Source organism: Coturnix japonica, unplaced genomic scaffold (genome assembly GCF_054131305.1).
Source record: "Coturnix japonica strain WE unplaced genomic scaffold, WE-NBRP24 Scf104, whole genome shotgun sequence".
Classification (NCBI taxonomy): Eukaryota; Metazoa; Chordata; class Aves; order Galliformes; family Phasianidae; genus Coturnix; species Coturnix japonica.
In genome coordinates this window covers 236,257-263,213 of record NW_028189007.1, presented here as the reverse complement: position 1 = coordinate 263,213, position 26,957 = coordinate 236,257, and the positions used below count along the sequence as shown (strand labels likewise).

Genomic DNA, 26,957 nt, shown 5'->3' with positions numbered 1-26,957 from the left:
CCTCATGAAGGCAATCACGTGACCGGCCCCATACGGGCACTTTGGGTGCAGCGACAACCAATCAGACGGCGGCAACCCCATCACGTGATCTTTATTAACATGAGGGCAGCGCGGCTGTGCAGCAACAGCCAATCAGAAGGCTCCATTCTTATCACGTGATCTCCATTCACAAGCAGGTGGCATTGCGGGATAGCAACATCCAATCAGAAAACTCCATTTACATCACGTGATCTCCATTCAGAAGCAGCTGTAGCAACATCCAATCAGACGGCAGCGCTCTCGTCACGTGATCTCCATTCAAGAGCAGGCAGCGTAGAGGCATAACTCCATCCAATCAGACTGCACCGCTCCCATCACGTGATCCCCATTCACAAGCAGGCGGCATTGCAAGATAGCTGCATCCAATCAGACGGCTCCATTCCCATCACGTGATCCCCATTCACAAGCAAGCTGCGCAGTGGCTCCATTCACAAGCAGGCAGCGGCGTAGCTCCACCCAATCAGACGGCACCATTCCCATCACGTGATCCCCATTCACAAGCAGGCAGCAGCGTAGCTCCACCCAATCAGACGGCTCCCCCTTCATCACGTGTCCTCTGATTGAATATGCAAATCGGGTGGGCGGGGCTTCGCTTGCGTGGGCGCGGCCTGACGGGCGCTTGTGATTGGAGGAGTTTGCGCAGGCGCTGTGTGTACTGAGCCTCGCTCTCGTGCTGCTCCTTTGGAGGCCTCCCGGCCGGCAGGTGGCGCTGCGCCGCCAGCAGCAGCTCGGAACAACCATAGAGACAGAGCGGGTCCAGGCCCACAGACCAGATCACACTGATCAGGTACTCGGAGTAGTGAGCGCTGGATAGAGGGGATATAGGGGAGTTATATGGGGGGTATAGGGACCCATAAAGACCCATAGAGCCCCATAGACACCCCATAGAGCCCCATAGATCCCCACAGACACCCCATATCTCCCCATAGACCCCATATAGCCCCATAGATCCCCCATAGACCCCCATATCTCCCCATAGACCCCCTATCTCCCCCCATAGACCCCATACAGCCCCATATCCCCCCATAGACACCCCATATCTCCCCATATCCTCCCCATATCTCCCCATAGACACCCCATATAGCCCCATATTCCCCATAGATCCCCTATAACACCCTATAGACCCCATATCCCCCCATAGACCCCATAGACACCCCATATCCCCCCATAGATCCCATATAACCCCATAGACCCCATATAACACCCCATATCCCCCCATAGACCCCATATATCCCCCCATAGACCCCATATAACACCCCATATCTCCCCATAGATCCCCTATAACACCCCATAGATCCCATATATCCCCCCATAGACCCCATATACCCCCCATATCCCCCCATATCTCCCCATATCCCCCCATTACACCCCATATCCCCCCATATTCCCCCATATCTCCCCATTATAACCCCATATATCCCCCCATAGACCCCATAGACCCCATATAACACCCCATATCCCCCATATCCCCCCATATCCCCACATATATCCCCTATAGACCCCATATATCCCCCCATAGACCCCACATATCCCCCATAGACCCCCACTATAACCCCATAGACCCCATATATCCCCCCATAGACCCCATTATAACCCCATACAGCCCCATATCTCCCCCCATAGACCCCATATCCCCCCATAGACCCCATATATCCCCCGTAGACCCCATATATCACCCCATATTTCCCCATTATAACCCCATATACCCCCACAGACCCCATATATCCCCCCATAGACCCCATATAACACCCCATATCCCCCCATAGACCCCATAAACACCCCATAGAGCCCCATATAACACCCCATATCTCCCCATAGATCCCCATTATAACCCCATATAACCCCATAGACCCCATATCTCCCCATATCCCCCATATATCTCCCCATAGACCCCCATTATAACCCCATAGATCCCATATAACACCCCATATCCCCCCATATCTTCCCCCATAGACCCCATATATCCCCCCATAGACCCCCATTATAACCCTATAGACCCCATATATCCCCCCATATCCACCCCATATCCCCCCATATCTCCCCATTATAACCCCATATACCCCCCATAGACCCCATATATCCCCCATAGATCCCATATAACACCCCATAGACCCCATATCTCCCCCCATAGACCCCATATATCCCCCCATAGACCCCATATCCCCCCATATCCCCCCATTATAACCCCATATCTCCCCCCATAGACCCCATATCTCCCCATACATCCCATATAACACCCCGTATCTCCCCATATCTCCCCATATCCCCCCATTACAACCCCATGCCCCCCCATATCTCCCCATATCACCCCATATATCCCCCCATAGACACCATACAGCCCCATATCTCCCCCCATAGACCCCATATATTAACCCATACAGCCCCATATCCCCCCATAGACCCCATATCTCCCCATATCTCCCCATAGATCCCCATATCCCCCCATAGACCCCATATCTCCCCATATCTCCCCATATCTCCCCATAGATCCCCATATCTCCCCATAGACCCCATATAACTCCATAGACCCCATATATCGCCCCATATCTCCCCATATAACCCCATATATCCCCCATAGACCCCCATTATAACCCTATATCCCCCCATAGACCCCATATATCCCCCCATAGACCCCACATAACACCCCATATCTCCCCATAGACCCCATATATCCCCCCATATCTCCCCATAGAGCCCCATATCTCCCCATAGATCCCCATTATAACCCCACAGAGCCCCATATCTCCCCACAGACACCCCATAGAGCCCCATAGACCCCATATCCCCCCATATATCCCCCATATCTCCCCATTATAACCCCATATCTCCCCATAGACACCCCATATCCCCCCATATAACCCCATATATACCCCCACAGACCCATATCCCCCCATATATCCCCCATATCCCCCCATTATAACCCCATATCCCCCCATAGATCCCATATATCCCCCATAGACCCCCATTATAACCCTATATCCCCCGATAGACCCCATATATCCCCCATAGACCCCCATTATAACCCTATATCCCCCCATAGACCCCATATATCCCCCACAGACCCCCATTATAACCCTATATCCCCCCATATCCCCCCATATATCCCCCATAGACCCCCATTATAACCCTATATCCCCCCATATCCCCCCATATATCCCCCATAGACCCCCATTATAACCCTATATCCCCCCATAGACCCCATATATCCCCCACAGACCCCCATTATAACCCTATATCCCCCCATATCCCCCCATATATCCCCCATAGACCCCCATTATAACCCTATATCCCCCCATAGACCCCATATATCCCCCACAGACCCCCATTATAACCCTATATCCCCCCATAGACCCCATATATCCCCCATATCCCCCCATTATAACCCTATATCCCCCCATAGACCCCATATATCCCCCATAGACCCCCATTATAACCCTATATCCCCCCATATCCCCCCATATATCCCCCATAGACCCCCATTATAACCCTATATCCCCCCATAGACCCCATATATCCCCCACAGACCCCCATTATAACCCTATATCCCCCCATATCCCCCCATATATCCCCCATATCCCCCCATTATAACCCTATATCCCCCCATAGACCCCATATATCCCCCATAGACCCCCATTATAACCCTATATCCCCCCATAGACCCCCATATATCCCCCATAGACCCCCATTATAACCCTATATCCCCCCATAGACCCCATATATCCCCCATATCCCCCCATTATAACCCTATATCCCCCCATAGACCCCATATATCCCCCATAGACCCCCATTATAACCCTATATCCCCCCATAGACCCCCATATATCCCCCATAGACCCCCATTATAACCCTATATCCCCCCATAGACCCCATATATCCCCCATAGACCCCCATTATAACCCTATATCCCCCCATAGACCCCCATATATCCCCCATAGACCCCCATTATAACCCCATATAACCCCATATACCGGCACAGCCCGGCCTGCCCCACATCTGTGGGTCTCCCACATGGGGCATCGTGGGGGGGGGCACCCGGCGGCTCCTTCAGCTCCTCCAACCAACAGCCGCCTTCATATGGGGGTCGAAAGGTCATGAGGTCAAAGGTTAAAAGGTCACGAGGTCAAAAGGTCATGGGGTCAAAGGTGAAAAGGTCACGGGGTCAAAGGTTACCTCCGGGTGGGGGGGTGACTCCGGGTGGGGGCTCAGTGTCGTACGAGACTCCGCCCACCTGGGGGGAGGAGCCAAGAATGGACCAATCAGAGAGCGGGATCCAGCGGGACTCCCAGACACTAGGGGGCGCTATAGGGGAGCACTGGAGACGCTCTATCGCACACAGCGCTGCCATAGAGACACATAGGGATCCATAGGGACACATAGGGACACATAGGGACACATAGAAACCCATAGGGACCCATAGGGATACATAGGGACACATAGAGATCCATAGAGACCCATAGGGACCCATAGGGACACATAGAGACCCATAGGGACCCATAGAGACCCATAGGGACCCATAGGGACCCATAGAGACCCATAGGGACCCATAGGGACCCATAGGGACACATAGGGACCCATAGAGACCCATAGGGAGCCATAGAGACCCATAAAGACCCATAGCGACACACAGAGACCCATAGGGACCCCATAGAGACCCATAGAGACCCCACAAAGACCCCATAGAGTCCCATAGGGACCCATAGAGTCCCATAGAGACCCCACAGGGACCCATAGAAACCTCATAGGGACCCACAGAGACCCATAGAGACCCATGGAGCCCCATAGGGTCCCATAGGGACACATAGAGACCCATAGAGACCCCATAGAGACTGACAGATCCCCATAGAGTCCCATAGGGACCCATAGAGACCCATAGCAACCCATAGAGACCCCTTAGAGACTGATAGATCCCCATAGCAACCCATAAAGACCCCACAGCGACACATAGAGACCCATAAGGACCCATTAAGACCCATAGAGACCAATAAAGACCCATTAAGACCCATAGAGCCCTATATAGCCCCATTGGATGTAATTCCCCCTCCCCACCTGCAGGAGGCGCTATATAACCCCATAGATCCCTATATAACCCCATATAACCCCATAGGGTGTAATTGCTCCTCCCCACCTGCAGGAGGCGCTATATAGACCCATATAACCCCATAGGGACCCATAGAGACCCATAGGGACACATAGAGACCCATAACAACCCATAGAGACCCACAGAGACCTCATAGAGACCCATAGTGCCCCATAGGAGCCCATAGAGCCCCATAGAGCCCCATAGGGACCCATAGGGACACATAGGGACCCATAGAGACCCATAGGGACCCATAGAGACCTCATAGGGACCTCATAGGGACCAATAAAGACCCATTAAGACCCATAGGGACCCATAGGGACCCATAGAGCCCTATATAAACCCATAGGGTGCAATGACCCCTCCCCACCTGCAGGAGGCGCTATATAACCCCATAGATCCCTATATAACCCCATAGATCCCTATATAACCCCATAGATCCCTATATAACCCCATAGAGCCCTATATAACCCCATAGATCCCTATATAACCCCATAGAGCCCTATATAACCCCATAGATCCCTATATAACCCCATAGAGCCCTATATAACCCCATAGATCCCTATATAACCCCATAGAGCCCTATATAACCCCATAGAGCCCTATATAACCCCATAGATCCCTATATAACCCCATAGAGCCCTATATAACCCCATAGATCCCTATATAACCCCATAGAGCCCTATATAACCCCATAGAGCCCCATAGGGTGCTATTACTCCTCCCCACCTGCAGGAGGCGCTGTAGTCTCGCGATATCCCAGTCCCGCAGGTGGAAGGCGCAGTGACGCGGGTGATGGGCGTGAAGAGAAGGACGCAACGTGCAGCGGGGGAGGGAGCAGCGCTGCCATGGAAACCGGGACAGCCAATGGGAACGCGGCGTCAGTGATTGACAGGTGGGGGGGCATAGAGACCCATAGGGACACATAGGGACACATAGGGACACATAGGGACCCATAGAGACCCATAGAGACCCATAGAGACCCCATAGAGACCCATAGTGACCCATAGAGACCCATAGGGACCCATAGAGACCCCATAGAGACCCATAGTGACCCATAGAGACCCATAGGGACCATAGGGACCCATAGGGACACATAGGGACCATAGGGACCCATAGGGACCCCATATCTCCCCATATATCCCCTATATGACCCCATATCCCCCCATATCCCCCATTGACACCCCATATCCCCCAATATCCCCCCACAGACACCCCATATCCCCCCATATGACCCCATATATCCCCCCATATAACCCCATAGAACCCCATATCCGCCCTATATGACCCTATAACCCCACATATAGCCCCATAGTGACCCTTTATCCCCCCAATATCCCCCTATATGACCCCATATCCCCCCATAGACACCCCATATCTCCCCATAGACACCCCATATCCCCCCATATCCCCCCCTATATAACCCCATATCCCCAATATAGCCCCATATAACCCCGATATCTCCCCATAAACACCCCATATCCCCTATATAACCCCATATCCCCCATATAACCCCATATCCCCCATATAACCCCATATATCCCCCATATAACCCCATATATCCCCCATATAATCCCATATCCCCCCATATGACCCTATATCCCCCCATAGACACCCCATATCCCCCCATATAACCCCATAAATCCCCCATATAACCCCAAAATACCCCATATATCCCCATATAACCCCATATCCCCCTTATAACCCCATATCCCCCCATATCCCCCCATATAACCCCATAGACACCCCATATAACCCCATAGACACCCCATATAACCCCATAGACACCCCATATCTCCCCATATGACCCCATAAATCCCCTATATGACCCTATATTCCCCCATATATCCCCTATATGACTCCATATCCCCCCATATATGACCCCATATCCCCCCATATCCCCCACAGACACCCCATATCTCCCCATATCTCCCCCATATCCCCCCCTATATCCCCTATATGACCCCATATCCCCCCATATCCCCCCATAGTCACCCCATATCCCCCACAGACACCCCATATCCCCCCATATAGCCCCATATAACCCCATAAATCCCCTATATGACCCTATATCCCCCCATATATCCCCTGTATAACCCTATAGAGTGCCCCAGCTGCCATCAGGTGTTTGCTGTGTCTCATATCCCCCCATATAACTCCATAGACACCCCATATCCCCCCATATAATCCCATATAACCTCATATCCCCCCATATAACCCCATATAACCCCATATCCCCCCATAGACACCTCATATCCCCCATAGACACCCCATATTCCCCCATATAACCCCATATCCCCCCATATAACTCCATATCCCCCCATATAACCCCATATCCCCCTATATCCCCCATATACCCCCCATATCCCCCCATATAACCCCATATAACCCCCTATAACCCCATATCCCCCCCTATATCCCCCATATGGCCCCATAAATCCCCCATATAACCCCCTATATCCCCCATATTACCCCATAAATCCCCTATATAACCCCATATAACCCCATAAATCCCCCATATAACCCCATATAACCCCCTATATCCCCTATATAACCCCATAAATCCCCTATATAACCCCATATAACCCCATAAATCCCCCATAAATCCCCCATATAACCCCATAAATCCCCCATAAATCCCCCATATAACCCCATAAATCCCCCATATAACCCCATAAATCCCCTATATAACCCCATAAATCCCCCATATACCCCCTATATCCCCTATATAACACCATAAATCCCCTATATAACCCCATAAATCCCCCATATACCCCCTATATCCCCTATATAACCCCATAAATCCCCTATATAACCCCATAAATCCCCCATATACCCCCTATATCCCCTATATAACCCCATAAATCCCCCATATAACCCCATAAATCCCCCATATAACCCCATATAACCCCATAGACACCCCATAAATCCCCCATATAACCCCATATAACCCCATATAACTCACGTCCCTGCTGAAGGTCTCCCCGCAGCCCCCACAGAAGTGATGCCCACATATAACCCCATATCCCCCCATATAACCCCATATAACCCCACAGAGCCCCATATAACCCCATATAACTCACGTCCCTGCTGAAGGTCTCCCCGCAGCCCCCACAGAAGTGATGCCCCCATATCCCCCCATATAACCCCATATCCCCCCATATAACCCCATATCCACCCATATAACCCCATATACCCCCATAGACACCCCATATCCCCCCATATAACCCCATATCCCCCCATATAACCCCATATAACTCACATCCCTGCTGAAGGTCTCCCCGCAGCCCCCACAGAAGTGATGCCCCCATATAACCCCATATAACCCCATATCCCCCCATATAACCCCATATAACCCCATATAACCCCATATATCCCCCATATAACCCCATATAGCCCCATACAGCCCCATATAACCCCATATAATCCCATATAACTCACGTCCCTGCTGAAGGTCTCCCCGCAGCCCCCACAGAAGTGATGCCCCCATATAACCCCATATCCCCCCCTATATCCCCTATAGAACCCCATATAACCCCATATAACCCCATATCCCCCCATATAACCCCATATATCCCCTATATAACCCCATATAACCCCATATAACTCACGTCCCTGCTGAAGGTCTCCCCGCAGCCCCCACAGAAGTGATGCCCACATTGGGAGCATTGGAAATGCAGGCAGCCACCGCGGGCAACAGCAAACACATGGAGACAGCTGGGGCACTCTGTGGGGTGTATAGGGGATATATGGGGTTATATGGGATATATAGGGGATATATGGGGTTATATGGGGTGTGTATGGGATATATGGGGGGATATGGGGTTATATAGGGGATTTATGGGGTTATATGGGGGGATATGGGGTTATAGGGGGGGATATGGGGTTATATGGGGTTATATGGGGATATATGGGGGATATATGGGGTTATATGGGGTTGTATGGGGGGATATGGGGTTATAGGGGGTTATATGGGGGGATATGGGGTTATAGGGGGTTATATGGGGGGATATGGGGTTATAGGGGGTTATATGGGGGGATATGGGGGGATATGAGCCACAGCAAACACATAGAGACAGCTGGGGCACTCTGTGGGGTGTATGGGATATATGGGGTTATATGGGGATATATGGGATTATATGGGGTGTCTATCGGGTTATATGGGGTTATATGGGGTTGTATGGGGTGTCTATGGGGGGATATGGGGTGTCTATGGGGTTATATGGGGTTATATGGGGTTATATGGGGTGTCTATGGGGGGATATGGGGTGTCTATGGGGCGATACCCCCCATATATCCCCATATATGCCGTTACCGATGCCGTGATCCCGTAGGAATGCCTCCAGCCCCACTTGTGGGTCGCGCTGTGGGTCCAGTTGTGGGTCCTGTTGCTGCAGCCACTGCCCGAACTCAGAGCACGACATGGAGCCGTGGGCTGGGAGCCACTAAGGGGGACAGCGACCCCATAGAGACCCCATAGCTGCCCCATAGCGACCCCATAGCTGCCCCATAGCGACCCCATAGCTGCCCCATAGAGACCCCATAGCTGCCCCATAGAGACCCCATAGCTGCCCCATAGCAACCCCATAGTGACCCCATAGCTGCCCTATAGAGACCCCATAGGGACCCTATAGAGACCCCATAGCGACCCCAGAGTGATCCCATAGAGACCCCATAGTGCCCCATATCCATCCCATTGTGCCCCATAACCACCCCATAGTGCCCCATATCCACCCCATAGCACCCCATAACCACCCCATAGTGCCCCATAACCACCCCATAGAGCCCCATATCCACCCCAGAGTGCCCCATAGAGCCCCATGGTGCCCCATAACCACCCCATAGCACCCCATAACCACCCCATAGAGCCCCATAGTGCCCCATATACACCCCATAGCACCCCATATCCACCCCATAGTGCCCTATAGCACCCCATAACCACCCCATAGAGCCCCATAGCACCCCATATCCACCCCATAGTGCCCCATAACCACCCCATAGAGCCCCATAGAGCCCCATAACCACCCCATAGAGACCCTATAGGGACCACATAGTGCCCCATAACCACCCCATAGCCACCCCATAGTGCCCCATAACCACCCCATAGAGCCCCATAGAGCCCCATAGTGCCCCATAACCACCCCATAGAGCCCCATAGCACCCCATAACCACCCCATAGCACCCTATAACCACCCCATAGTGCCCCATATCCACCCCATAGCAACCCATAGCCACCCCATAATGCCCCATAACCACCCCATAGAGCCCCATATCCACCCCAGAGTGCCCCATAGAGCCCTATAGCACCCCATAACCACCCCATAGAGCCCCATAGTGCCCCATAGTGCCCTATAGCACCCCATAACCACCCCATAGAGCCCCATAGCACCCCATAACCACCCCATAGTGCCCCATAACCACCCCATAGTGCCCCATATCCGCCCATAGCACCCCATAACCACCCCATAGTGCCCCATATCCACCCCATAGCCACCCCATAGTGCCCCATATCCACCCCATAGCACCCCATAACCACCCCATAGTGCCCCATAACCACCCCATAGAGCCCCATATCCACCCCAGAGTGCCCCATAGTGCCCTATAGCACCCCATAACCACCCCATAGAGCCCCACAGAGCCTCATAGTGCCCCATATCCACCCCATAACCACCCCATAGTGCCCCATAGAGCCCCATATCCACCCCATAGTGCCCCATAGCCACCCTATAGTGCCCCATAACCACCCCATAGTGCCCCATATCCACCCCATATCCGCCCCATAGTGCCCCATAGAGCCTCATAGTGCCCCATATCCACCCCATAGTGCCCCATAACCACCCCATAGTGCCCCATAGAGCCCCATAACCACCCCATAGAGGCCCATAGAGCCTCATAGTGCCCCATAGTGCCCCATAGCCACCCCATAGAGCCCCATAACCACCCCATAGTGCCCCATAGCCACCCCATAATGCCCCATAGCCACCCCATAGAGCCCCATAACCACCCCATAGTGCCCCATATCCACCCCATAGTGCCCCATAACCACCCCATAGTGCCCCATATCCACCCCATATCCGCCCCATAGAGCCTCATAGTGCCCCATATCCACCCCATATCCACCCCATAGTGCCCCATATCCACCCCATATCCGCCCCATAGAGCCTCATAGTGCCCCATATCCACCCCATATCCACCCCATAGTGCCCCATATCCACCCCATAACCACCCCATATCCACCCCATAGTGCCCCATAACCACCCCATAGCACCCCATAACCACCCCATATCCGCCCCATATCCGCCCCATATTGGCCCCATAACTGACTTGTCGCAGGCACCGTGGGCAGCAGCTGTGTTTGCACTGTGGGCACTGAGCGGGGCCGCGCTCCGCCTCGAAGATGAACCCCATAGAGCACTTGGGGGGCAGGAACATGGGTCAGCCCCATAGCCACACATAGGGACACATAGGGACACACAGAACCCCATAGAGCCCTCCCAGCCCCATAGAACCCCATAGAGCCCCACAGAGACCCCATAGATCCCTCCCAGCCCCATAGAGACCCCATAGAGACCCATAGATCCCACCCAGCCCCATAGATCCCCCATAGAGCCCTCCCAGCCCCACAGATCCCCCATAGAGACCCCCATAGAGCCCTCCCAGCCCCATAGATCCCCCATAGACCTCCATAGATCCCCCCCAGCCCCATAGAGACCCACAGATCCCCCCCAGCCCCATAGGTCCCCCATAGAGCCCTCCCAGCCCCATATAAACCCCATAGAGCCCCACAGATCCCCCATAGATCCCCCATAGAGCCCCATAGAGACCCCCTAGAGACCCCCTAGATCCCCATAGAGACCCCATATATCCCACCCAGCCCCATAGAACCCCATAGAGCCTCATAGAGACCCCATAGATCCCTCCCAGCCCCATAGAACCCCACAGAGCCCCATAGAGACCCCATAGATCCCACCCAGCCCCATAGAACCCCATAGAGCCCCATAGAGATCCCATAGATCCCACCCAGCCCCATAGATCCCCCATAGCGCCCCATAGATCCCCCCCAGCCCCATAGAAGCCCATAGAGCCCCATAGATCCCCCATAGATCCCTCCCAGCCCCATAGAGCCCCATAGATTCCCCCCAGCCCCATAGATCCCCCATAGAGCCCCATAGATCCCCCCAGCCCCATATAAACCCCATAGAGCCCCATAGATCCCTCATAGAGCCCTCCCAGCCCCATAGATCCCCCATAGAGCCCCATAGATCCCCCATAGAGACCCCCATAGAGCCCCATAGAGCCCTCCCAGCCCCATAGATCCCCCATAGAGCCCCATAGATCCCACCCAGCCCCATAGAACCCCATAGAGCCCCCATAGATCCCCCATAGAGCCCCATAGATCCTCCATAGCGCCCCATAGATCCCCCATAGAGCCCCATAGACACCCCATAGCGCCCCATAGATCCCACCTTAGGGCACCACATGAACTGTGGGTCCCGGAGCAGTTCTCTCTCTGTCAGCTTCTGAGTGAACAGTTGGTACGTCTGGGGGTCCAGCTCCTGCCGCAGCTGTGGGGCAGCCCCATAGAGACACATTGGGACCCATAGGGAACCATTGGGACCCCATAGGGACCCATAGAGACACATTGGGAGCCATAGGGATTCATAGAGACCCCATAGAGACCCATAAGGACCCATAGAGACCCATAGGGACCCCATAGAACCCCATAGGGACCCATAGAAACTCCATATAGCCATATAGGGACCCATAGAGCCCCATAGAGATAAATAGGAACCCCATAGGGACCCATAGTGACCCACAGAGACCCAAAAAGCCCCATAGACACCCCATAGACCCCCATATCCCCCCATATCACCCCATAGAGCCCCATAAACCCCCACAGACCCCCATATCACCCCATAGACCCCCATATATACCCCATATCACCCCATAGAGCCCCATAAACCCCCATATCCCCCCCATATCACTCCATAGACCCCCATATCACCCCATAGACACCCCATATCCCTCCCATATCACCCCATAGACCCCCCATATCACCCCACAGACCCCCATATCCCCCCCATATCACCCCATAGAGCCCCATATCCCCCCATCACCCCATAGAGCCCCATATTCCCTCCATATCACCCCATAGATCCCCATATCCCCCCCATAGACACCCCATATCACCCCATAACCCTCCCATATCACCCCATATCACCCCATAGATCCCCATATCACCCCATAGCCGCCTCATAGACACCCCACAGACACCCCATATCACCCCATAGATCCACATATCACCCCATATCCCTCCCATATCACCCCATATCACCTCATAGAACCCCACAGCCAACCCATATCACCCCATATCACCGCCATATCACCCCATATCCCCCCATATCAACCCATATCACCCCATCGATCCCCATAGCCGCCACATAGAGCCCAATAGAAGCCCATAGATGCCCATAGCCGCCCCACAGACACCCCATATCCCCCCATATCACCCCACATCACCCCACATCACCCCATATCCCCCCCATATCACCCCATAGACCCCCATATCTCCCCACAGATCCCCATAGACCCCCATATCCCCCCATATCACCCCATAGAACCCCATATACCCCCATATCACCCCATAGAGCCCCATATCCCCCCCATATCACCCCATATCACCCCACATCACCCCATAGAGCCCCATATCCCCCCCATATCACCCCATAGACCCCCATATCTCCCCACAGATCCCCATAGACCCCCATAGACCCCCATATCACCCCATAGAACCCCATATCCCCCCATATAACCCCATAGACCCCCATATCACCCCATAGCCACCCCATATCACCCCACATCACCCCATAGAGCCCCATATCCCCCCCATATCACCCCATAGACCCCCATATCTCCCCACAGATCCCCATAGATCCCCATAGACACCCCATATGCCCCCGTAGCCGCCCCATATCACCCCATATCCCCCCCATATCACCTCATAGACCCCCATATCTCCCCACAGATCCCCATAGACCCCCATATCCCCCCATATCACCCCATAGAACCCCATATACCCCCATATCACCCCATATCACCCCACAGATCCCCATAGAACCCCATATACCCCCATAGATCCCCATAGCCGCCCCATATCCCCCCCATATCACCCCATAGCCCCCCTTTACCTGCACATCCAACGTGGAGAAGTAGCAGAGCCGCGCGGCCTCGTCCTTCATGTCGGGCCTCCCGCAGGCCGGGCAGCCCAGCTCACTGACGGCCTTTTCCTTCACCCCAATGGTGAAGTGCTGCCGGAAGCAATCCGGGCACAGCGAGCACTCGCAGCCCGTCAACCACCTCATCTAAGCACAAAAACAACCATTTCCGCCTTAAAATCCTCAGATTTGCCTTAAAAATCCACTTGTTTGCCTTAAAAATCAGCTTTTTTGGCTTAAAAACTGGCTTTATCGGCTCAAAATGGCCGCCCAAGATGGCGGACGCTGCCTGAGGTAACTCCGGCCTATACAGCAACCCGGGTCCCGACCCCCAAAAATTGCTTTAAAACCTTCCATTTAACCTTAAAACTGCTTTAAATCCTTCTATTTACCCTTAAAATCGATTTAAAAGCCTTTATTTGCCTTAAAAATCCACTTGTTTGCCTTAAAAATCGGCTTTTTTGGCTTAAAAACCAGCTTTATCGGCTCAAAATGGCCGCCCAAGATGGCGGACGCTGCCCTGAGGTAACTCCGGCCTATACAGCAACCCAACCCACTCATGTTGCTTTAAAACCCATTATTTACCCACAAAATGGCTTAAAAACCTTAAATTTACCCTTAAAATGGCCTTAAAACCTCTTATTTACCCTTAAAATTGGCTTTTTTGCCTTAAAAATCGGCTTTTTAGGCTTAAAAACCGGCTTTATCAGCTCAAAATGGCCGCCCAAGATGGCGGACGCTGCCTGAGGTAACTCCGGCCTATACAGCAACCCAACCCACTCCTGTTGCTTTAAAACCCTTAATTTGCCCACAAAATGGCTTTAAAACTTTATATTTACCCTTAAAATGGCCTTAAATCCTTTTATTTACCCTTAAAATCAGCTTTTTTGCCTTAAAAATCGGCTTTTTTGGCTTAAAAACTGGCTTTATCGGCTCAAAATGGCCGCCCAAGATGGCGGACGCTGCCCTGAGGTAACTCCGGCCTATACAGCAACCCAACCCACTCATGTTGCTTTAAAACCCTTTATTTGCCCACAAAATGGCTTTAAAACTTCATATTTCCCCACAAAACGACTTTAAAACCTCTTATTTACCCTTAAAATCAGCTTTTTTGCCTTAAAAATCGGCTTTTTTGGCTTAAAAATCAGCCTTATCGGCTCAAAATGGCCGCCCAAGATGGCGGACGCTGCCTGAGGTAACTCCGGCCTATACAGCAACCCAACCCACTCATGTTGCATTAAAACCCTTAATTTCCCCTCAAAATGGCTTTAAAACCTTCTATTTACCTTTAAAATGGACTTAAATCCTTCTATTTACCCTTAAAATCAGCTTTTTTGCCTTAAAAATCGGCTTTTTTGGCTTAAAAACTGGCTTTATCGGCTCAAAATGGCTGCCCAAGATGGCGGACGCCGCCCTGAGGTAACTCCGGCCTATACAGGAACCCAACCCACTCATGTTGCTTTAAAACCCTTTATTTCCCCTCAAAATGGCTCTAAAACCTTCTATTTCCCCTAAAAATGGCTTTAAAACTTTATATTTACCCTTAAAATGGCCTAAAATCCTCTTATTTACCCTTAAAATCAGCTTTTTTGCCTTAAAAACCGGCTTTATCGGCTCAAAATGGCCGCCCAAGATGGCGGACGCTGCCTGAGGTAACTCCGGCCTATACAGCAACCCAACCCACTCATGTTGCTTTAAAACCCTTTATTTCCCCTCAAAATGGCTTTAAAACCTTCTATTTCCCCTCAAAATGGCTTTAAATGCCTTTATTTCCCCTCAAAATAGCTTTAAATCCTCTTATTTACCCTTAAAATCAGCTTTTTTGCCTTAAAAACCAGCTTTATCAGCTCAAAATGGCCGCCCAAGATGGCGGACGCTGCCCTGAGGTAACTCCGGCCTATACAGCAACCCAACCCACTCATGTTGCTTGAAAACCCTTTATTTCCCCACAAAATGGCTTTAAAACCTTCTATTTCCCCTTAAAATGGCTTTAAAACTTTATATTTCCCCTTAAAATGGCTTGAAATCCTCTTATTCACCTTTAAAATCCACTTTTTGGCCTCAAAAACTGGCACCCCCCCATTGATCCCATAGCAAGCCCCCCCATCCCATTACCATAGCAACCACCCCCCATGGTTACCATAGCAACCCCCCCCATCCCATTACCATAGCAACCACCCCCCATGGTTACCATAGCAACCCCCCCCCTTACGGTTCCCATAGCAACCCCATAGCTCCCCATTGACTTGCTATATGGGCAGGGCCCAAAAGCAACTCCAAACCCTGTTACCATAGCAACCCCCCCATCCCGTTACCATAGCAACCACCCCGTTACGGTTCCCATAGCAACCCCGTACCCCCCCGTACCTGCTCCCTGGGCAGGGCCCATCCGCACACTGCGCATTCGCAGGCCAACCTCCTCCTGATCAAGGCCCGGTCGGGGCAGCTCCTCACCGCATCCACCAAGGCCTGGAGGCCCGACCACGAAGCGGGGCCTGGATTCAGGCCTAACTCCTTCCCCATTGCCACCAAGAGCACGGCCCGGCCCCAACTGGGCAACGAGAGGGTGGCCAAAGCTCTCCTGGCCAGAGCCTAAAGGGGTAAAATCCCATTAAAAGGGTTAAAAACCCCATTAAAAGGATTAAAAACCCCATTAAAATCCCATTAAAAGGGTTAAAAACCCCATTAAAAGCCCATTAAAAGGGTTAAAAATGCATTGAAATCCCATTAAAAGGGTTAAGGCCTACAGCAAGGCCTGCAAGCCCGACCATGAAGCGGGGCCTGGATTGAGGCCTAACTCCTTCCCCATTGCAACCAATAGGTTAAAAACCCATAAAAACCCATTAAAAGGGATACAAATCTTATTTAAATGATTAAAAACCTCATTCAGAGGGTTAAAATCCCATTAAAATCCCATTAAAAGCTAAATAAAAGGGTTAAGGCCTTCATTAAGGCCTGTAGGCCCAACCACGAAGCAGGGCCTGGATTGAGGCCTAACTCCTTCCCCATTGCAACCAATAGGAATAGATTAAAATCCCATTTAAAGGGTTAAAATCCCATTAAAATGATTAGAAGCCACATTGAAAGGATTAAAAATCCATTAAATGTATTAAAAGCCCATTAAAATCCCATTAAAGGGATAAAATCCCATTAAATGCCCATTAAAAACACACTAAAAGGGATAAAAACCCATTAAAAACTGATAGAATCCCAAGAAAACAGATAAAATCCCATTAAAAAGTGATAAAATCCCATTAAAATTGATGAAATCCCAATAAAAGGCCTTAAAACCCCATTAAAAAGTGCTAGAATCCCATCAAAAAAGGCCTAAAAACCAATAAAAAGTGATAAAATCCCATAAAAAGTGATAAAATCCCATTAAAAGTGATAAAAACCCATTAAAAAGGCCTAAAAACCCATAAAAAGCGATAAAATCCCATTAAAAAATCGAAAAACCCATTAAAAATGATAAAAACCCCTAAAAATTAATAAAATCCCATTAAAAAGACCTAAAATCCCATTAAGAGTGATAAAATCCCATAAAAAGGCCTAAAAACCCATTAAAACCGGCTAAAATCCCATTAAAAAGTGATAAAATCCCAATAAAAAGCGATAAAGTCCCATTAAAAAGCGATAAAATCCCATTAAAATTAACATTAAACTCGACCTCAGGCGCCATCTTGGCTCCTCCCGGAAGTGGCCTCACCTGCTGGTCGCCATGATGGAAGTCGATGGGCGGCTCTTCCGGTTCCCATAACCGGAAGAGGAAAGGGCGGAGCTTCCGGTGCTGCACTTCCTGTAAGGCCCGGCGGAGGGACCAACCCACGTGATGTAAAACGGGCTCGGCGATTGGACGGGGGAAACCCAATGAGAGCAGAGTACGGAGCTGAAATTAGAATGGGGCTCTATTAGTCCCTATGGGTCCCTATGTGTCCCTATGGGTCTCTATGGGTCTCTATGGGTCTCTATGGGTCCCTATGGGTCTCTATGTGTCCCCATATCCCCTATATGTCCCTATGGGTCTCTATGGGTCCCTATGGGTCTCTATGGGGTTCCATGGGTCCCTATGTATCTCTATGGGTCTCTATGGGTCTCTATGTGTCCCTATGGGTCTCTATGTGTCCCTATGGGTCTCTATGGGTCCCTATGGGTCTCTATGGGTCCCTATGGGTCTCTATGGGTCCCTATGGGTCTCTATGGGTCTCAATGGGTCCCTATGGGTCTCTATGGGGTTCCATGGGTCCCTATGTATCTCTATGGGTCCCTATGGGTCTTTATGGGTCCCTATACAGCACTTGGGGGTCCCTATGGGTCTCAATGGGGCACTTGGGGGTCCCTATGGGTCTCTATGGGTCTCTATGGGGTGTTTGGGGGACTCTATGGGTCTCTATAGGTTCCTATGGGTCTCTATGGGTCTTTATGAATCTCTATGTCCCCCTATGGGTCTCTATGGGTCTCTATGGGGTGCCTATGGGTCCCTATGTCTCTCTATGGGTCTCTATGGGGTCACTATGGGTCTCTATGGGGTCCCTATAGGCCCCTATGGGTCCCTATGTCTCTCTATGGGTCTCTATGGGGTCCCTATGGGTCTCTATGTGTCCCTATGTGTCTCTATGGGCCCATAAGCCCCGCCCACTCCCCTCCCATCACCCAATCAGCCGCCCCCATATTGAAGCCCCGCCCACCTTCCTCCTCCTCTCTCCCATGATGCATTGCAGCGCGAGGGCGGGACTTCCTTTGGCTCGGATCCAAGCGGCGGCCACTTCCTGTTGGGCATGGCCGGAAGCGTCGCACGTTGATGACGTCATCAAGGCCCGAAGCTCCGCCCCCAATCGGGCTCTGGCTCTTAGCACCGCCCCTTTGGCTCCGCCCACATCCGCGGCGGCCAATCGGAACACGGCTTCCACCGGGACGCGCTGAGACTCCGCCTCCTGGGGGCGGGGCCAAAGGGAAAGGGGTGGAATCAGGGTTTAAAGGGGGCGGGGCTAAAGGGAAATGGGCGGAGTCAGGGTTAAAGGGGCGGGGCTAAAGGGAAAGGGGCGGGGCTAAAGGGAAAGGGGGCGTGGCCAAGGTTTAAAGGGGCGGGGCCTATTTAGGGTCATTAGGGTTTATTATAGGGCCTATTTGGGGCCATTTAGTTCCTATTTAAGGTCATTTTTGGGGCATTTAGGGTCAATTAAAGGCCATTTAGGGTCATTAGGGTTATTAGGGTCGTTAGGGTCCATTGTAGGGTGTATTTGGGGCCATTTATGGTCATTTGGGTTTATTTAGGGTCCATTTATTGTCAATTTGGGTTAATTAAGGTCCATTAGGGTCCATTTGGGATCATTGGGATCCATTTAGGGTCTATTTGGGTCCATTTAGGGTCATTAGGATCCATTATAGGTCCATAATAGGATCATTTTGGGTCCATTTAGGTCCATTTAGGTCTATTAGGTTCCATTTAGGGTCATTAGGGTCCATTTAGGGTTATTAGGGTCCATTTAGGGTCATTTTGGGTCCATTTAGGGTAATTAGGATCCATTATAGGGTCAATTTGGGTAATTAGAATCCATTATAGGGTCAATTTGGGTCTATTCAAGGCCATTTCGGGGTCATTTAGGGCCAATTTGGGTCCATTTAGGGCCCATTTAGGGTCATTAGTGTCTATTTAGGGTCATTAGGATCAATTTGGGGTCATTAGGGTCCATTTAGGTTCAATTTAGGGTCATTTAGGGTCCATTTAGTGCCATTTAGGGCTCATTTGTGTCCACTTAGGTCCATTAGGGTCCATTATAGGATCATTTTGGGTCCATTTAGGGTCATTTTGGGTCCATTTCGGGTCGATTTGGGGTTATTATGGGCTGTTTACCCTCATGATCTGCACCATCTTCATCCCGTCCGTCTTCAGCCTCTGCTGCCTCTTCAGCTCCTCGTCCTCATATCGCGACAGGGACCCATAGGACACGGCCCCATAGCGCCATAGGGCCCCATGTTGTGATGATAGGGCCCCATATCGAGATAGGGGCCAAGATGGCGGCGTGTGGGGCTGGGGGGAGTCGATCTATGGGGAGATATGGGGGGATATGGGGAGATAGGGGGGGATATAGGGGGATATGGGGTGATATGGGGAGATATGGGGGGATATGGGGTGTCTATGGGGGGATATGGGGAGATATGGGGGGATATGGGGGATATGGGGAGATATGGGGGGATATGGGGGGATATGGGTTGTCTATGGGGGGATATGGGGGCATATGGGGTTTATATGGGGGGATATGGGGTGTCTATGGGGGGATATGGGGGGATATAGAGTGGTTATGGGGCGATATGTGGGGGTGTGTGGGGCTGGGGGAATCTATGGGGCTAGGAGGGGTGATCTATGGGGTGTCTATGGGGTTCTATTGGGTGACAATGGGGCTCTATAGGGTTCTACGGGGCTTTATGGGGTGTCTATGGGGCTCTATGGGGCTCTATGCAGCATCTATGGGGCTCTATGGGTCGCTATGGGGTATCTATGGGGCTCTATGGGGTATCTATGGGGCTCTATGGGTCGCTATGGAGTATCTATGTGGCTCTATGGGGCTCTATGGGGTATCTATGGGGCTCTATGGGTCGCTATGGGGTATCTATGGGGCTCTATGGGGTATCTATGTGGCTCTATGGGGCGCAATGGGGTATCTATGGGGCGCAATGGGGTATCTATGGGGCTTTATGGGGTATCTATGGGGCTCTATGGGGCGCTATGGGATATCTATGTGGCTCTATGGGGCTCTATGCAGCATCTATGGGGCTCTATGGGTCGCTATGGGGTATCTATGGGGCTCTATGGGGCTCTATGGGGTATCTATGGGGCTCTATGGGGATCTATGGGGTGTCTATGTGGCTCTATGGGGCTCTATGGGGTATCTATGGGGCTCTATGGGGTGCTATGGGGCACTATGGGGTATCTATGGGGCGCAATGGGGTATCTATGGGGCTCTACGGGGCGCTATGGGATATCTATGTGGCTCTATGGGGCTCTATGCAGCATCTATGGGGCTCTATGGGTCGCTATGGGGTATCTATGGGACTCTATGGGGTATCTATGGGGCTCTATGGGGTGCTATGTGGTATCTATGGGGCTCTATGGGGTATCTATGTGGCTGTATGGGGCACTATGGGGTATCTATGCGGCGCAATGGGGTATCTATGGGGCGCAATGGGGTATCTATGGGGCTCTATGGGGCGCTATGGGATATCTATGTGGCTCTATGGGGCTCTATGCAGCATCTATGGGGCTCTATGGGTCGCTATGGGGTATCTATGGGGCTCTATGTGGCTCTATGGGGCTCTATGCAGCATCTATGGGGCTCTATGGGTCGCTATGGGGTATCTATGGGCCTCTATGGGCCTCTATGGGGCTCTATGTGGTATCTATGGGGCGCTATGGGGTATCTATGGGGCTCTATGGGTCGCTATGGGGTATCTATGGGGCTCTATGGGGCTCCATGTGGTATCTATGGGGCGCAGTGCGGTACCTGTTGTGTTGGCCGTGGGGCGAGTCGCGGTCGGTCACAAACAGCGCAAAGAACAGCAGGACCCACATTGAGGAACGTGCAGGACGGGCACGGCCAACCTGTGGGGCTGCCCCATAGAGGGACACGTTGGGACCCATAGGGACACATAGAGACCCATAGAAACCCCATTAAGACCCCATAGAGACACATAGGGACCCATAGAGACCCATAGGGACCCATAGGGACCCATAGGGACCCATAGAGACCCATAGGGACCCATAGAGGGACATAGGGACCCATAGGGACCCATAGAGACCCATAGAAACCCCATTAAGACCCCATAGAGACACATAGGGACCCATAGAGACCCATACGGACCTATAGAGACCCATAGAGACCCATACAAACCCCATAGAGACCCATAGGGACACATAGGGCCCCATAGTGCCCCATAGAAACCCCATAGAGACCCATATGGACACATAGAGACCCATAGAAACCGCATAGTGCCCCATAGAGACCCCAAAGCGCCCCATAGAGACCAATAGGCTCCCATAGAAACCCCATAGGGCCCCATAGAGACCCATAACGCCCCATAGGGACCCATAGAGACCCATAGAGACCCATAGAGACCCATAGCGCCCCATAGGGCCGTTACCTTTCCTCCTCCAGGGCCGGGCTGGGGCAGCGCATTTGGTGCCAGGGCGGAGGGGGGTGGAGCTGTATGCAAATTAAATGCAAATTAGATGGTAATTAGACCCCCTAATTAACGCACTAGACCCCTCCAATGCCTAATTAGCCCCCTTAATTAACATAAATCATTAATTAATTATGCTAATTAACACTCACGGCCCCCTTATCACTAATTAAGCCTGCTAATTAACATTAATCACCCCCCATGGCTAATTAGCCCCCCCCCCAATTAAGACTCCTAGCCCCACCCATGGCTAATTAACCCCCCTAATTAATACTAATTACATATGCAAATGAGGACTCACCTCTGGACTCCACTGGGCTCCTCCCATTGGTTGGACAGCTCCAGGGCCTCCTCCCATTGGCTGGTTGGCTCCGGGCCCTCCTCCTATTGGCTGGGTGGCTCCATGGCCTCCTCCCATTGGCTGGCTGGCTCCAGTGGCTCCTCCCATTGGTTGGATGGCTCCAGTTGCTCCTCTCACCCCATTGGCTCCTCCCATTGGCTGAGCCTTCCCATTGGCTCCTCCCACCCCCTGGCCCCGCCCCCTCTCCCCATCGGCTCCTCCTATTGGCTCCTCCGTGCTACTTCCTGTTCCGGGTTCTCCCACTTCCTGTTCTCTGAGGACCCCCGGGGGTGTCTCCGTCATTGCCTGTATAGAAACCGGAAGTGTGAGAAAATAACCCCAATAAAGCCCTAAAAATGGGGGAATTCACCCCAAAATCACCTCAATGGGAAGTCGGGATAAAATTATGGGGGTCTCAAGGGGGATTTAAGGCTGAAAGACCCATTTTGAGGGGTGGCAGCCATGATGGAAGTGGGGCCTGGTTGGATTTGGGGCCTAGTTGGGTTTGAGGCCTAGTTGGGTTTGAGGCCTAGTTGGATTTGGGGCCTGGTTGGGTTTGAGGCCTAGTTGGGTTTGGGGCCTGGTTGGATTTGAGGCCTAGTTGGGTTTGAGGCCTGGTTGGATTTGAGGCCTGGTTGGGTTTGAGGCCTGGTTGGGTTCGAGGCCTAGTTGGGTTTGAGGCCTGGTTGGGTTTGAGGCCTAGTTGGGTTTGAGGCCTGGTTGGGTTTGAGGCCTGGTTGGATTTGAGGCCTGGTTGGTTTTGAGGCCTGGTTGGGTTTGAGGCTTAGTTGGATTTGAGGCCTGGTTGGGTTTGAGGCCTGATTGGATTTGAGGCCTGGTTGGGTTTGAGGCCTGGTTGGATTTGAGGCCTGGTTGGTTTTGAGGCCTGGTTGGGTTTGAGGCTTAGTTGGGTTTGAGGCCTGGTTGGGTTTGAGGCCTGGTTGGATTTGAGGCCTGGTTGGGTTTGAGGCCTAGTTGGATTTGAGGCCTGGTTGGGTTTGAGGCCTAGTTGGGTTTGAGGCCTAGTTGGATTTGAGGCCTAGTTGGGTTTGAGGCCTATTTGGGTTTGAGGCCTAGTTGGGTTTGAGGCCTATTTGGGTTTGAGGCCTACTTGGATTTGCGGCCTGGTTTGGAGCCTAGTTTGGGGCCTAGATGCATTTGAGGCCTGGTTGGATTTGAGGCCTACATGGATTCGGGGGTCCCTGAGGGGGGGATTTGGGGCCTGGTTGGGTTTGAGGCCTAGTTGGATTTGGGGCCTGGTTGGGTTTGAGGCCTGGTTGGATTTGAGGCCTGGTTGGGTTTGAGGCCTGGTTGGGTTTGGGGCCTAGTTGGGTTTGAGACCTAGTTGGATTTGAGGCCTGGTTGGGTTTGAGGCCTAGTTGGGTTTGAGGCCTGGTTGACTTTGAGGCCTAGTTTGTTTAGAGGCCTAGTTGGATTTGGGGCCTATTGGATTTGAGGCCTGGTTGGGTTTGAGGCCTGGTTGGGTTTGGGGCCTGGTTGGGTTTGAGGCCTACTTGGGTTTGAGGCCTTCTTGGATTTGAGGCCTACTTGTTCTTGGGGTCCCTGTGGGGGGGATTTGAGGCCTACTTGAATTTGAGGCCTGGTTGGATTTGAGGCCTAGTTGGATTTGAGGCCTGGTTTGGAGCCTAGTTTGGGGCCTAGATGCATTTGAGGCCTGGCTGGATTTGAGGCCTACATGGATTCGGGGGTCCCTGAGGGGGGATTTGGGGCCTGGTTGGGTTTGGGGCCTAGTTGGGTTTGAAGCCTAGTTGGGTTTGAGGCCTGGTTGGGTTTGGGGCCTAGTTGGGTTTGAGGCCTGGTTTGGAGCCTAGTTTGGGGCCTAGATGGATTTGAGGCCTGGTTGGGTTTGAGGCCTGGTTTGGATTTGAGGCCTGGTTGGCTTAGAGGCCTAGTTGGCTTAGAGGCCTAGTTGGCTTAGAGGCCTAGTTGGATTTGAGGCCTAGTTGGCTTAGAGGCCTAGTTGGCTTAGAGGCCTAGTTGGATTTGAGGCCTTGTTGGATTTGTGGCCTAGTTGGGTTTGAGACCTAGTTGGATTTGAGGCCTAGTTGGATTTGAGGCCTAGTTGGATTTGAGGCCTGGTTTGGAGCCTAGTTTGGGGCCTAGATGCATTTGAGGCCTGGTTGGGTTTGAGGCCTACATGGATACAGGGGTCCCTGAGGGGGGGATTTGGGGCCTAGTTGGCTTTGAGGCCTAGTTGGATTTGAGGCCTGGTTGGCTTTGAGGCCTAGTTGGGTTTGAGGCCTACTTGGATTTGCGGCCTGGTTTGGAGCCTAGTTTGGGGCCTAGTTGGCTTTGAGGCCTGGTTGGCTTTGAGGCCTAGTTGTCTTTAGGGCCCTGTTTAGATTCGGTTCCGGTTCTGTTTCGGTTCCCGTTCCCTTTCGGTTCCGTTGCTTTTTAGCTCCGTTTTCCATCCCCTCCCTCTCCTCATCCCCGCTTTTCTTACCTCACCCCTTTCAAAGCGACGCCGGAAATGACGGAGGCTCAGACGCCACATCCGCCGGAAGTCCCTCCCCATCGGGCTTTCTACTTCCGGCGGAAGTCGGCTCGACTTCCGGTCGGCCATGATGGCGGCGGCGTCCCCCCGGGTGTTGTTGTTTCTTCGCGCCTTGAGGGCCCAGGTAGGGGGCATTGTGACGTCATAAAGGGGGGGGTATTGTGACGTCATAATGGGGGGCATTGTGACGTCATCGACTGGCTGTTATTAACCCCCCATAGGATTTAAAGGCGCCGCTGTGGGCGAGGGGGAGAGGAATGGCCATAAAGGTGGGTTATAATGGGGTTATATGGGGTTATATGGGGGGATATGGGGTTATATGGGGGTTCTATGGGGTTCTATGGGGTTCTATGGGGTTATATGGGGTTATATGGGGTTATAATGGGGTTATATGGGGTTATATAGGGTTATAATGGGGTTATATATGGGGATATGGGGTGTCTATGGGGGGATATGGGGAGATATGGGGTTATATGGGGTTATATGGGGTTCTATGGGGTTATATGGGGTTATATGGGGTCTATATGGGGGGATATGGGGTTATATGGGGTTATATGGGGTTATATGGGGTTATATGGGGGGATATGGGGTTATATGGGGGGATATGGGGTTATATGGGGTTATATGGGGTTATATGGGGGGATATGGGGGTATATGGGGGGATATGGGGGTATATGGGGTTATATGGGGTTATATGGGGTGATATGGGGTTATGGGGTTATATGGGGTTATATGGGGTTATATGGGGTTATATGGGGATATATGGGGATATATGGGGTTATATGGGGTTATAATGGGGTTGTATGGGGTTATATGGGGTTATATGGGGGGATATGGAGTTATATGGGGTTATATGGGGTTATATGGGGTTATATGGGGTTATATGGGGGGATATGGGGAGATATGGGGTTATATGGGGTTATATAGGGGATTTATGGGGTTATATAGGGGATATAGGGGGTTATATGGGGTTATATGGGGTTATTTGGGGCTTATATGGGGTTATATGGGGGGATATGGGGTTATATGGGGTTATATGGGGTTATATGGGATCTTATGGGGTTATATGTGGGGATATGGGGCGGCTATGGGGTGATATAGGGCGATATGGGGACATATGGGGCTAGATGGGATGGCTATGGGGCCCTATGGGGTGTCTATGGGGCTGTATTGGGCTCTATGGGGCATCTATGGGGCGATATGGGGTGATATGGGGCGGCTATGGGGACATATGGGGCTCTATGGGGGGATATGGGGCGGTTCTGTGTTGATATGGGGACATATGGGGCGATATGGGGTGATATGGGGCAGCTATGGGGCGATATGGGGTGCCAGTGGGGCTGTGTGTATCTATGGGGCGGTTGTGGGTCCATCTATGGGGCAGCATCTCCCCTATGGGTCCCTGACCCCATAACTGCCCTCATTCTTTATGCAGGCAACGGCTGCGACCCCAATGTCCCCTATGGAGCAACAGGGACCACTTATGGGGCAGGGAACCCCACTTATGGGGCAGGAATCGACACTTATGGGGCAGAAAACACCACTTATGGGGCAGGAAGCTCCACTTATGGGGCAGGGAACCCCACTTATGGGGCA

At 51.9% G+C, this 26,957-nt stretch overlaps 1 protein-coding gene and 2 long non-coding RNA genes across 8 annotated transcripts; 2 read left to right on the top strand and 1 right to left on the bottom strand.

Annotated features, from left to right (window-relative positions):
- Positions 1-73: 73 nt before the first annotated feature.
- RNF31 (ring finger protein 31) lies at positions 74-25,511 on the bottom strand. 6 transcript variants are annotated; one of them, XM_085534930.1, is made up of 17 exons: positions 25,311-25,511; positions 22,808-23,152; positions 22,468-22,529; positions 21,831-21,936; positions 20,183-20,374; positions 19,017-19,262; positions 18,038-18,217; positions 16,699-16,923; positions 14,305-14,478; positions 12,583-12,681; positions 11,441-11,530; positions 9,432-9,561; positions 8,728-8,843; positions 5,846-5,959; positions 4,210-4,267; positions 4,008-4,107; positions 74-845 (listed from the first exon to the last, which is right to left on the bottom strand). In XM_085534930.1, the coding sequence occupies exons 1-17, from the start codon at positions 25,494-25,496 to the stop codon at positions 566-568; spliced, it is 2,703 nt and encodes a 900-aa protein (XP_085391056.1). In that variant the 5' UTR covers positions 25,497-25,511; the 3' UTR covers positions 74-565. The 6 variants fall into 6 exon arrangements, 5 of the variants coding, with proteins under 5 accessions (XP_085391056.1, XP_085391057.1, XP_085391058.1 ...); XM_085534931.1 differs by lacking the exon at positions 8,728-8,843 and having other exon boundaries at positions 4,210-4,377; XM_085534932.1 differs by lacking the exon at positions 11,441-11,530.
- Positions 19,464-20,205, top strand: LOC146751274 (uncharacterized). Its single transcript, XR_014941704.1, has 2 exons — positions 19,464-19,716; positions 20,015-20,205. It is a non-coding gene; the product is annotated as an uncharacterized LOC146751274 (long non-coding RNA).
- LOC146751273 (uncharacterized) lies at positions 25,413-26,957 on the top strand. The gene is made up of 3 exons (XR_014941702.1): positions 25,413-25,485; positions 25,583-25,630; positions 26,797-26,957. It is a non-coding gene; the product is annotated as an uncharacterized LOC146751273 (long non-coding RNA).